The following is a 13062-nucleotide window of genomic DNA, read 5'->3' as shown; positions in this document are numbered from 1 at the left end:
CCCCGCCCGCCTAGGCAGGCCACGCTGGGGTGGCTGTGGGCTGCGCGCCTAGGCTACTCCACCGCGCGCGCTCTGCTCGGCTGAGCCGCCTGGTCGGTTGGCCACGCCACGTTGGGCCGTCCGTTGGCCGCCCCGCCTGGGCCAGCATGCTCTCGGCTGTTGGGCCTTGTGCGGCTGTGGGTTGCTTTTCTTTTTCTGCCGAGCTTGCTATTTTATCTAATATGACTGAAGTTTGTAAATCCGTACTAAATCAAATAAAAATCATAAAAATGCCAAACCAATTTTGTTAGGTTTCTAAGATCATCATCTACCTGCTAGTATAATTTGTTTACATAGTTTGATAATATTCTTAGGAGCTATATAATTAAATTAAGGTACTTAATAGTATAAAAAGATAAACTTGTAGGAATTTTCGTGGTAAATTGGTAATAGTGTTGGATCTGAAATCTTTACAGTAGGTCCTAGCAATATTAGGTACTCACCATAAATTATGTAGCTCCAGAATAATTAATTGCTAAATAGACAAGGTGTCCTATTTATATCTTACCCAGGCAAGCCCTGGTGCATAACCCCTACTTTCTGCAGTTTAAATTATATTTGTGTATTAACTTTTAAAGAGTTGAATGAAACCCACTTGCATATATATCTTTGTCCTATGAGTCTTACTAGTATGACATGATCGTGTAGATTGCTATGCTACAGGTCTCCGGTAGAAGTCGAGTGATTGCCTATCACTCGCGAGAGATAGGAAATATATTACTGTATTATTATCACTTGAAAAATATAAATGGTGGACAGGAAAATGGTGACCGGGCAGGGATATGGTTTGGGTATTGGTTGGTGTAAGAAGTTGTGTCACCACGGATACGGGGCATAGATCGGTTACACCGTCTTTCCTTGTCTGTGTCGGTTAAGGACCGGTCGTTGCGTAAGCTATCGAGGCAAGTCATAGATTTATTATCCTGAGCATATACTTGTGTATGGGCGCTTGGAAGACTTGTTGCTCTCTTGTCGTGGGTTCCGGCTCTTTTCGGACCGACTGTGAGGGTTTTGTTTTTAGTGGAGGAGGTCATTGTACCGCACTGAGTCTGGGACTCAGGGGCGGGGGCTTAGACTCCCAGTTTGGATGGAGACCTAGGACTCCAGGACAGGAGAGTGATGGGTTGGTCCTGCTTGTGCCTTGGGTACAAGTGGAGCATGTGTTTTCAGGATACCTAGCTAGGGACATCGGTTCGTGAATCGCCGTCGAGTCGGTACGGCTTGTCTTATGCCTAGCACCGTAGTAAGAACTGGAATGTGAAAGATGAAAAAAAGAAATCTGATTGCTTACCACCTGCTTGAAAGTAGTACAGCTGTTTACATAGAATGGTTAGTTAATGAACCAATGCGGCTCTTAATAAAAATCGAATATAAGGGCGCACGCTTAGTAATGCTTTCCTGCAAATGCAATAAATCCACAAGCTAGACAGCCTTACATATCCTTGGAGTCATTTCTTTTCCCCTGTTGGGTAAGTCTTGTTGAGTACAATTGAGTACTTAGGGCTCAGCGAAGATTTCCTTTACGCTGCGATCGTAGTCTTTATTTATAACTCCCACTAAATGTTTTTATAAATGAAAGTTTCATAATCTATTGTCATGGTTTACATATCAACACTTCATCATGTCATGATTAGATATTTATTTCTGTTGTAATTTTGATCACATGTTAATATTCCGCTGTTAAATTAAATTGGTCATAACTCTGATAATATGATTATATTCCGCTGTTATAATGATAAATATTATACTCTAATGTTGTATTAAAAGTGATGTAAGAAATGGTTAAGAATGATGTAAGCTTTATTCTCTCATTTGTGATCCTGATGGCGAAAATGTGAATTTTCGGGTTCTTTCCTGGGGTGTGCCCGATGGAACCGAGTAATTTAGTGTTCTTCTTTGGGTGCTTAGTGTCTAATGGAAGACGAGCACTCCTGGGAGGCATTAGATTAAGCGGTTCTGCCACACATGACTTTTATGCCACCGGAGAAGAGGGCGACGGCGACGGCTTCTGGCGAGGTAGGTGGGTCCTTCTCTGGATCTGAGCTCTCCTCTTCCACCTACTCCTTTGGATCTGAGCCCTTCTCCTCCTCCTCCTCCTTTTCCTCCTCCTCTAAGGGATGCGGTGGTGGCTAGGGTTCCGTGAGTTCTCGGGGTCAGATCTCACCGTGTTGCAATTATTTTTTTTATGTTGCAACATATGATTTCGAATGTTGCAATGAGATTTTTTTGGGTTATTGCAACAGATATTTTTAAGATGTTGCTGTAGTACTACTTGAGATGTTGCAGTATGTTTCAGTTGATTCAATTTCATGTTGCAGTAGTTGTTCCATGTTGTTGCAAGTGTTTTTATTTAGAGCGTTGTTTCATATGCTTCACACCAGTGTTGCAATAATATGTTCTAAATGTTTCAACTCCTTCAGCCTATTGTTGCAGCAGTTAGTTCGGTGTAGTTGCAATAATATGTTCATGGTGTTTCAGCTGCTTTATCCTAATGTTTCAGTTGTTGTTCCTTGTTGTTGCAATAATATATTCATGGTATTTCAACTGCTTCATCCCAATGTTGCAGCTGTTGCTCCTTATTGTTGCAATATATATGTTTTATTGTGTTTCAGCTGCTTTAGCGTAATATTGCAGTAGTTGTTTGCGTGTTGTTGCACGTGTTTTATTCTAGCTTTCTATGTTGTTCGGCCGGGGACGGGCGAGCCGGGGCGGACGGGGGCGCGTGGTTCGCCGGGGCCTAGCGGGCGGAGGTGCTGGGGCCGGTGGATGCGGGGGTGCTGTGGGCATGGGGGCGCTGGGCATGCAGCATGCTCGTCGCGGCCGTGGGGTGGACACGGCGGGTTGCAGGACAATCTGGGGGCGTGCGGACTCGCGCAACACAGAGGCTAGCGGGGCTCTTTGTAGGCATCGCAGGTCGCGCGGTTCGTCGGTGTTAATGGGGCTCTTCGATCGACGAAGACGCAACAACGACAGTTCGTGCGGGCGCGCGATCTCAGGGCGGCGGCGGCGGTCCATGCTACTGCCCCGGTATCGTATCATCGCCAGCGGGTTTGCTCCTTGCGCGCGTCGCCGGAGGCGTGCTGGTAGCGTCCGGTGCTGAACTAGGGAAGGGGCTGGGAAGCGGATGAGGGGGGTCGAGCCCTGTGGGGCGTCCGAACGCCAACGCCTAGATCAGACGTCTGGGCTCTAGCAGTTGCTGAAGTGCTACCGAAGGGGAAGGTTTATAATTTCTCCGATCTAGATTTTTTGAATTTTTTTGCCGTGTTGTCTGATTGCCTCCCTTTAGCCTGTTCGTTTCGTCGTAAACTATCGTGAATTATTTACTGGCTGATTTAATATTAGAAAAAAATACTTTCATGTGAGAGAAAAATAGTATTCCGCTTAACTCTGCGCGATGCCGAAATCAACACCCTTCGCCTTCGATAACGCCTCGCTCGGTCGTCCCCTTCTCTAAAATCCCTTGCCCCGCAAGAATGCCACGCTTCCACGCGGCGCGCGCGGCATGGACCTCTCCTGCGCCGCCGAGTGCGCGCTCTCCCTCGCCTGCGTGCGGTGGGTGGCCCGCCGCCTCTCCCTCTCGGGCGCCGACGACAGCGCGTCGTGGCCCGCGGCCTCGCCCACATCCTTCGAGCCCGTGCCGCGCTCGCCGCCTACGACGACGAGCAGCCGGGGACGCCGTCGTCGTCGCCGCTCTGCCCGCCGTACCGCCTCCTCCACGACCGCGCCCGCGGGGAGGTGGTGCTCGCCGTGCGCGGCCTCGGCCTCGCGCGGCCAGAGGACTACCGCCTCCTGCTCGACGCCGGCGGGCCCGAGCCCTTCGCTGGAGGGCACGCTCACCGCGGCCTGCTCCGCGCCGCCGTGTGGCTGCTCGACCGCGAGGGCCCCGCGTTGCTGCGCGCGGTGGCGGAGGCCGGGTGCCGCCGGCTCGTGTTCGTGGGCCACTCGCTCGGCGCGGGCGTGGCCGCGCTGGCGGCCGTTGTGGCGGTGAGGTGCTGGCTCGGTAGGCTCGGGCTCCGCCGCGAGGACGTGACGTGCTACGCCATGGCGCCGCCACGGTGCATGTCGCTCGTGCTTGCCGTCGAGTACGCGGACGTTGTCCACTCCGTCGTGTTGCAGGCAAGTCTGCCGAGTTTCTTGTAACTCTTTCTTGTTTGCTCGGCTCATCTATCCATTGCTTGTGAACAATGACACTGCTACAAGAACGAGTAATGGCCTCTACTACTACTATTTTAGCAATTGGCAATCATCGTGATCATGCACATATGTGGAACCTCTGCAGGATGATTTCTTGCCCAGAACTCCGGCGCCCTTGCAGCACATTTTTGGATCTGTCTTCTGGTAAGTATGCTCTGATGACTGCAGTTTAGTTGCTATCGTTTTTTACTACTAGCACGCCTCACATTTCTTCTCCTGCGGGCATTGCAGTTTGCCGTTTCTGCTATGTTTCATTTGCATGAGAGATACGTTTGTCTCAGAAGGGAAGCTCACGGATCCAGCTAAACTCTACGCTCCTGGCACAGTGTTCCATATCGTGGAACGGAAGAATTGCAGGTATTTCTTGCCAAGTTCTCATTGGTTCTCTAAATCTGCTACACCTTTTAGGTCACTTCGATAAAGTCGGATCACTGGATGAAATTTCAATGGTGCAAAACGTAACAAGACTCTATCCGATTCATTACTTGCACACCTCTCTCGTCTCTTCTTTCATGCATACTTGGTAAGATAGGATCTGAACATTTCCTCAAGAAAAAAGATAGGAATTTGATAAGCTTCTGAACAAATAATATACATTCTAAATTATTTGCACCTTTGATGTAATTTAGGCACCCTTGGGGCTATAGGCTCTCCAATTTCTGTTCTGGTTTTGTTTCTCCCTGATACGTTTCTTCGGTGAAATAAAATCACTTTGGCCCCGTTCGGTTTACCCAGAAACCGACACCGACTTGTTCGGCTTGTTTTTTCAGTCGAAACCATATTTTTCTCTCACAACAATTTAGCCAGAACAGTGTTTTTCAGCCAATTTTAGCCAAGATTCAGCAAGCCGAACGGCGCTTTGTGCAATGTGAGATGGGTAGGTGATTGTCATGAGAACCACCATTATGGGTGATTTTCATGCGAGTAAATAAAAGTATTTCTCCTGGTTGGCTAGTTTCTAGCAAGAATTCAAAACCAAACTATTTACTTGACATGTTACTCCGGTTTCTGCCGAAAAGCAGAATCCATACTCTCTGGTTTCTTAGAATTTGAGTTATGGAGTCACTGCTACTTAGAATTGTAAGCCCTGTTGTTATTTATGTAGATGTGTAAGATTTCCACCGGAGGTCAGGACGGCAGCTCCAACAGAGGGCAGGTTCGAGCATGTTGTTCTGTCGTGCAATGCTGCAGCCGACCATGGGATCATTTGGATCGAACAAGAGGCTCAGAAGGCTTTAGATGTGAGTAGTTCACCTTATTCTTGCAGTACTTCTCAATCTACCTTTTATGTGTTTGTTATTACGTGAATTGTGTCACTACTTCGGCCATTTTGACGATCATCAGTTGATGGAGCAAGAAGAGTTGACATCGCCTCCAGCGCAACAGAAGATGCTAAAAGCGCAGGAAGCGCACTCACTCAACGTAGAAGAGGGCACAGTTGGGCTTCATGATATCGAGCATCTGATAGTCGATAACAGAGGAACCTGATCCAGGCTAGTTCAATTCCGTTAGCGCTCCTCTCGCCCTGCTATCCGATCACGCTAGGCGGACCCACTAATGCGGATGCCAACCAAACAAAGTTGTATTTCTCTCCCGCTGTAACAGATAGCGCCGCTTCCCGATTACATTGCCGTTACATCTCCCAGGCTCGAAACAAACAGTACCATAATTCGGCTATTTTAACCAAATTCGTTGTCACTACGGCGCTCTTTGTTTCCCATGACTAAGTGCCTGTTTAAATGCATTGGAATGGCAAAACTTTTGTCCCTAATCTTTTACCGTAAAACTTTAGTCATTCAAACTTTACATCTGGGAGTTTAGATACATGACAAATGTTTAGCACTGTATCAAACAAAAACTGATTTACCCTTATTTATTAACTGATTTGCTTCATTAATTGACAGCCATGCACAGCCATGCATGTTGCATGCTGGCCTTGTTGCTGTTGGGCGTCTAGCTGCTGCTCGCCGAGATGCTGCACGCTGGTGGTGTTGCCATGCCCAGCGGTGTTTACAAACAATAAAAAATTACACTTTATTGCATAATTATTCAATAGTTCCGGGTACACAATTTAATTGTCCTCAACCATATAAATCAATCACACACATTACAATTGAAGTACACCATTCAAATTGGCATGTTCTATTTAACAAACCAAGGGCTATTTGGTCACGGAAACCATTCATGATTGTAGATTCATTCCTTGCCGGCGGTTGACGAGTACGTGGCTGAGAGGCCGATGCCTCCGGTGGAACATAGTTCTCATCACGGTTACAACGATCAAAGTCCCTATCCACTATTCCACTCGTTCTAATGAAGTTATGGAGTGCCATGCATGCAATAATAATTTGACTTTGTTGATGAGGTGCATAACTTGGCATATGCAACAAAATCCTCTACTTCATCTTCAAAAAATCAAACGACCTCTCGATGACATTTCTAAGAGATGAATGTGCGTAGTTGAAGATCTCTTTTTTACCTTGTGGCTTCGGGCCGTCGCGATACTATGGAAGATGGTACTTGGTTCCTTGTAGGGCGCAAGATAACCCGGACGGTTTGGGTAGCCCGAGTCCACCATGTAAAATTTTTCTACACAATGGAACAATTTTGTAAGTTTCAACTAGTTAAACTAGAACCTGCAAATGCTGCATTGGAAGGTGTTTACCTGTGGGTGGATGTGGAAAGACGTGGTTGTACTTGGTCATAGCATCAGTGAACACTCATGTCATGTACAGAACTAGACCATCCAGCAAGAACAAATGTGAACCTCACACTGGCGGTCACAGGAGGCACGTGAGGGCCACGGCCACCACCGGAGGATGACGACACGGTGCGAGCGGCCATGGCGCCTCCTCCACCGCCAATGTGAGCCGCACGTAAGCCGAGGATACGACTGCCGCTGCGGACATGAACGGGAGGGGGGTCCATGCTGTCGTCGATGCCTCCATCGTGTGGGCCGGAGCGAAGGAGGCCATCATAGCCCACCATTCCGGGCCACCCTTGGCCCTGGGAGTTGAGGTCAAGTGTCGCCATGCCCATCCGAGGAGCAATGACATTGCTCAAGTCCTAAAAGGGATATGCCGCATCGGAGAAGATGTCGTAGCCGTTGGCGAGGGTATACGGATCAGGCTACGATAGGAAGTCCCCGGTGCAGTCGCCGTCGCCGTTGTAGCCGTCTATCTGCGCCGCGCGGATCTTGATATGGCGACGAGGAGGACAAGCTGGAGCTACGCGCCAGGGAGGAGGAGCTGGATCTAGGCAGCGGCTGTAATATAACCGTCTAATTTATAAGGGCACAAGTGCAATAGCAACCACCGAGGTAGTCGAACTATCACACTTGAGCCCATATAAATCCAGTAGTCCATCGAGTATCACGAAGGATCTCGAATCAACCAACATACAAGCCAAGATCGTACATGATTCAACATACAAGCCACATGTTACAACGAGTTCACAAATAGTTTGTCATACATTGGAGTTCCAACATAGTTATTACAATATCAGTTTAACAGTAGCGGAAGCAACATAGTTCAGAACGACATCAACAGTAGTTTAGATACATAGCCAATTTTTATAGTCATCTCCAACAAAAGCACAAGGGTGAGATGATATATAGAATGCCCATGCCCATGGTCCTATTCCTCATCCACTACAGGAGCAAAGCAGTGCTTACAGTAGTCGTGGTACATCACGTTATCTGCAACAATGGGAATAAAACCCTGAGTACGAGAAGGTACACAGCTAGACTTTCCCATCATCAACTAAAATACTAAGACATCAAGGAGTATGCAAGGCTTTATAAGTAGATCTGATAGACATTATTTATATAAAAGCATTAGTTATCCAATATCTTTTAAACTATGAATCACTAGTTATTAATCCTATCTTATACTAGATTAGCAACTATCCTACGCCAAATATGTTGGTACCATTAAGTCAATACAATAATAACCATATCAAGTTGACCCCCTTCATAACCTCATAACCAACACGTCCATCAATTACTACGATGAAGCGCACTCCTATCAAGTTCTCACTATCCGAGAGAGACGGCGATTCGAATCGATTCCTACCCAGCTAGGGAATTATTCCTAACACACACCCATACTTCCCTCATCGAGGTCGCATCAGGTCACCTTTGGTACAACTCTAGTCTAAATCATGGGTAAGACCAGTGCCGCACCCTCAAAGATACTACCAATCTGCCAGGAAGCTTAGGATTTGAACTCACCCTTAGACTTACGCCATTGGTTCTTCGTACATCCTTAGTGCCTCTAGAGTGCGCACTTTAATTACTCGTGTCCCTGGCCTGAGTTGAGCTACTCAGCTTCACAGTCGGAATGACTTATCCAGCCAACTATGTGAGAGGCATGCGTTCAACATGATAAGATGACCTCCAACGACTGGTCCTTAAACGACACAGACGGAATCACTGTGATTACCACCAACATAAGACTCTGCCCGGTCTCCAATTAATCAACAACACCAAGTTATGTTCCACGATAGCACAATATAGCCAACCGTGATCGAGTTATCACCTATGGCTCACAGGTGACAGAAAATCACCCGACTTCTATCGGTCTAAGCATAGCTAAGCATAAGGAGTGTTCCTGGACTCAAATAGGATTCATGGTAGATATTTCTGGTCAAGGAAAGGTAATATGCAGCAAGTGTTCCCAAACAACTCCTATCACATAATGTAGCAATACAAGTAACTTAGGTGACATTAATAAAATAGGGAGACTTATAATGCTCTGAGGCTTGTCTTTCAGAAATGTGATAGGTTGATGATCCGGGCACTCAAGAAGATGATCAACTTTAGGCTCTCCTTCTCCTAGAATCTCCTGGTGCTGCACCTCTTGGCTCTCCTCTTGTGGATTGGCTCCGAGTTCCACCAATGTGATCCCTTCGGCTGCACCTATTGTATGCATATGCATAAGTAAGTTCCATGAATGCATAAGAAGGATCATGGATGATGTGACATGGGAATGTATATGATGCTATGATAATGATGTTAAGTTACACAAATAATAACAACGTTAATTCCTTGTTTACTGAGTAGGTGCATCAGTCTTCTCTATCCATTTCTAATATTCTTCATAAGATAATTTCTGAGCTACACATAACAGTTACAAGTTTAAATCATAACTATAGTTCTACCTATCCAAATACTATGATCTTAGACTTTATGGAAAGCTTATAAAATTTTCTACAACTTTAATTTAATTACCACAAGCTAATTCAAACTCTATCCTAACCAAAACAGGTAATATTTCTAGTTCTGTCTAGAAATCCGAGAAAACAAGCATTTTGGGAGATCAACTTTAAACAACTATAACTCCTAAACCATTTGGCCCACTTGAAAGCTCTAGTTTGATTTTGGTGAATTGATGAAACCCTAAGTGCTAACCTAGTTTATCAAGTGATCAGAAGATAGGTAGCACATTCCAAGTGGTGAAGCAAATAAAGATCATAAAGATGGCGACGCCATGGTGATGATCAAGTGCTTGGACTTAGAAAGAAGAAAGAGAAAAACAAAAGGCTCAAGGTAAAGGTATAAATTGTAGGAGCCATTTTATTTTAGTGACTAAGACACTTAGAGAGTGTGATCACATTTAGGTTTGATAGCCGTACTATTAAGAGGGGTGAAACTCGTATCAGAATGCGGTTATCAAAGTGTCACTAGATGCTCTAACTCATTGCATATGCATTTAGGATCTAGTGGAGTGCTAACACCCTTGAAAATATTTGTGAAAATATGCTAACACATGTGCACAAGGTGATACATTTGGTGGTTGGCACATTTGAGCAAGGGTGAAGAAGATAGAGTTGAAAACGAGTTAGTCGCGCTGGTCACAGAGTGACCGGACGCGTCCGGTATGGAGATCGGACACGTTCAGTATGTGGCTCAGGACTGAACTACACAGTGCGACCGGACACGTTCGGTATGAATCTACATGGTTAGTGTTTGGTAGTGTAGTTGATCGAATGCTGGCAGCATTCGGTCCGGAGTGACCGGACGTGTCCGGTCGAGCATGGATGCTTACTGGACTCGACCGGACTTGGTGGCTTAGTGTCCGATCATTTGTAGTTCTGCGTCTGGTCTGAGCGTTCGATCGCATGAAAGTGTGGGCTGCAATGGCTACCTTGTCTTGAACTAGACACGTGGCGGTCTAGGAGTGACCGGACGCATTCGGTATTCACGAACGGAGCGTCCAGTGCTACGTTTGGTCGATTGGACCAGAGCGTCCAGTCACCCCGCGCTGAACCCAGTGAAGGGGTACAACGGCTCTATTTCATGAGGGCTTCTATTTAAGTCCCATGGCTGGTTGAAGCTCACACCTTTGGCCATTTTTATTGACATAGCAACCTTGTGAGCTTAGCCAAAGCCCTCCCACTCATCTCCATCATTGATTCATCATCTTTGTGAGATTGGGAGAGAATCTAAGTGCATTGATTGAGTGTTTGCATCTAGAGGCACTTGGTGTTCGTGTTTCGCTATGAATTTCACTTGTTACTCTTGGTGGTTGCCGCCACCTAGATGGCTTAGAGCAGCGAGGATCATTGAGCGAAGAGTGGTGATTGTCTCTAGCTCTGATCGTGGTGATTATGAGAGGTTCTTGACCTTTCCTTGGTGGAGAGCCAAAAGGTACTCTAGTGGATTGCTCATGGCTTGTGATCCTCATCTTATATTGGTTGTGCGGCACCGTATTAAGGGTTTGGCGTGTGAAGCCAATTAGCACGTGAACCTCTAAGTGAGCGAATCGCCACAACGAGGACTAGCTTGCCGGCAAGCAAGTGAACCTCGATAAAAATCATTGTGTTCATCATTGAATCTGAGGTGATTGGTCTTCATTGTTATTCATCCTTGTGATTGATTGATTTCTTCATCTACACAACGATATAACCTTTTTTATCACTCTCTTTATTTTACCACAAACTAATTGACAAGCTCTTTAGTGTAGCTAGTTGTGAGAGCTTACTTGCTTGGTTGGTGTGGCTCTTTAGTTAGCCTTTGAGAGCACACTAACATAGGGTAGTGTCATAGTTATTATGTGAATAACACTATCTAAACTAGAATTATGGTAGGTGGCTTGCATTTTGAGTAGGCTAGCGCAACACTTGCTTTATCTTATAATTATCTAACCATTTTGTTAAGTATTGTTGTAGAAATTTTTATTAGGCTATTCATCCCCCTCTAGCCATTAGGACCTTTCACCACTACCCTGACATTTTGACATAATATAGATGAAGGAGTTCCCTATAACTTTGTTATTAACCATTTTTACAACAAATCACATCTTGCCAAAGCAATTCATCAAGTGACAGAATCTATTCAAAACAACCTTTATGATAGAATTATAGAGCAATAATATTTTCACTGCATATAAGCATTCAAAATTAGACATCACCAAATGTACCAACAATCGAGGAATATCAAATACACTCAAGAAAACCTAATGGTCAAGCCCAATTTATTTATTTAAATGCCTTTATTAAATTATTAGATAATTAGGTGAAATAACAAACATATATCAAATGTGCACAGTAAATTCTCAAAAAATTATAGTTGCTTCCAAGTGCTCCCAATAGGCTACTATACAAATTTCATACCATTTGAACATATGTAACATCCTCTATAAAAATGACAAGTTAGCAAAGTTTATTTTAGTGAAAATAGTTAACCCTATAAAAAAGTGTCAAGCAATAGATTTTATATTTTTTTTAGCTTCATCCTAATACCATAATACTGTACAAAAATCTGCATGGTAATTTTTACTTGTTTTTATCCTTATGAATTTCCTTAGAAAACACCATTTATTAATAGAGAAACAGAAAGTCCTTACTCTAATCAAGTTTACTGCAAGTTTAATATTTTTCCTAGCTATAGCATGTCAATACAAACTCAACAAAATTGGAATCACAATTTTTGCATATACCAAACCCAAGTTATGCATTTTTCAAGATAGAAACCATTTAAAAAGCATTGATCTAACTACATTTTATTCTCCTTGAAAAATACCATAAACAATGCATCTCATATTTTTATCAAATACTAGACATCATGAGGAACCCAACAAAATTTGGTTCACCAAAATTAGACACTCCTCGCTTAAGATATGAATTTTTGAAACATGCTTTCAAATCTAGAAAATTAAATAAAAATTCAATTCATAACAGATTGACAGCTGGGGCCCGCTAGTCAGTGGGACCCGCACGCCAGTGACTCTAGAGCAAGGGAGGTGCTTCGGCTAGTGATATCTCACCGACAGCGAGATCACCGACAACGAAGACGACACCTACGTGCTCCCTGTGATCCCCCGCACCTAGTAGTACCCTTTCGTTAGACCGGTGGTGCACTAGAGCACCCTCATCGGTGTCGATGGCAGACGGCGAAGGCAACATGGTGGTACACCGACGTTCTCTGCCCACCTCATGCTCCGATGAGGTATGCTATAGCTTCATGGACTCCAAGTGAGGCTTAAATGGTTATGAGGATGCTACGCTAGCTGGAAAACAAAAATTTCGACCTCATAAAACTAGGATCTACTGCTAGTTATAGATCACAGGATTACCACTAGACGCGCAGGTACAGCGAAAGCGACTTGATGTAGTCGAATGCGTCGTAGCAGTGCCGTGCAGTTGCAAGGTCATCCGTCCATCCGTCCCCTTCGTGCAGTTCGTCCTTGTGCTCCAGATGCAGCACCTTCGAGGTATCCACACGTACAGGGAGGAAGCATTGCGCCTCTGGACTGCTAAGTCCACGAGGAGTAGCAGGTGCGGGCGTAGGATGGGCAGCAGCGGCTGCTAAAAGGCATGGATTGATTT

The 13062-nt window shown here is 45.1% G+C and overlaps 1 protein-coding gene across 1 annotated transcript; it reads left to right on the top strand.

The window, feature by feature from the left end:
- Positions 1 to 3477: 3477 nt before the first annotated feature.
- On the top strand, positions 3478 to 6004 carry LOC136536208 (uncharacterized; the record flags this gene model as incomplete). Its single annotated transcript, XM_066528576.1, has 5 exons — positions 3478 to 4155; positions 4319 to 4377; positions 4465 to 4590; positions 5339 to 5474; positions 5578 to 6004. Coding segments are annotated over 5 exons (1143 nt in total), but the record flags the coding sequence as incomplete, so codon positions are not given.
- Between the last annotated feature and the right edge of the window lie 7058 nt (positions 6005 to 13062).

This window comes from Miscanthus floridulus, chromosome 2 (genome assembly GCF_019320115.1).
Source record: "Miscanthus floridulus cultivar M001 chromosome 2, ASM1932011v1, whole genome shotgun sequence".
NCBI classification, from domain to species: domain Eukaryota; kingdom Viridiplantae; phylum Streptophyta; class Magnoliopsida; order Poales; family Poaceae; genus Miscanthus; species Miscanthus floridulus.
The sequence above is the reverse complement of the archived record's forward strand: the minus strand, read 5'-3'. Positions and strand labels throughout refer to the sequence as shown.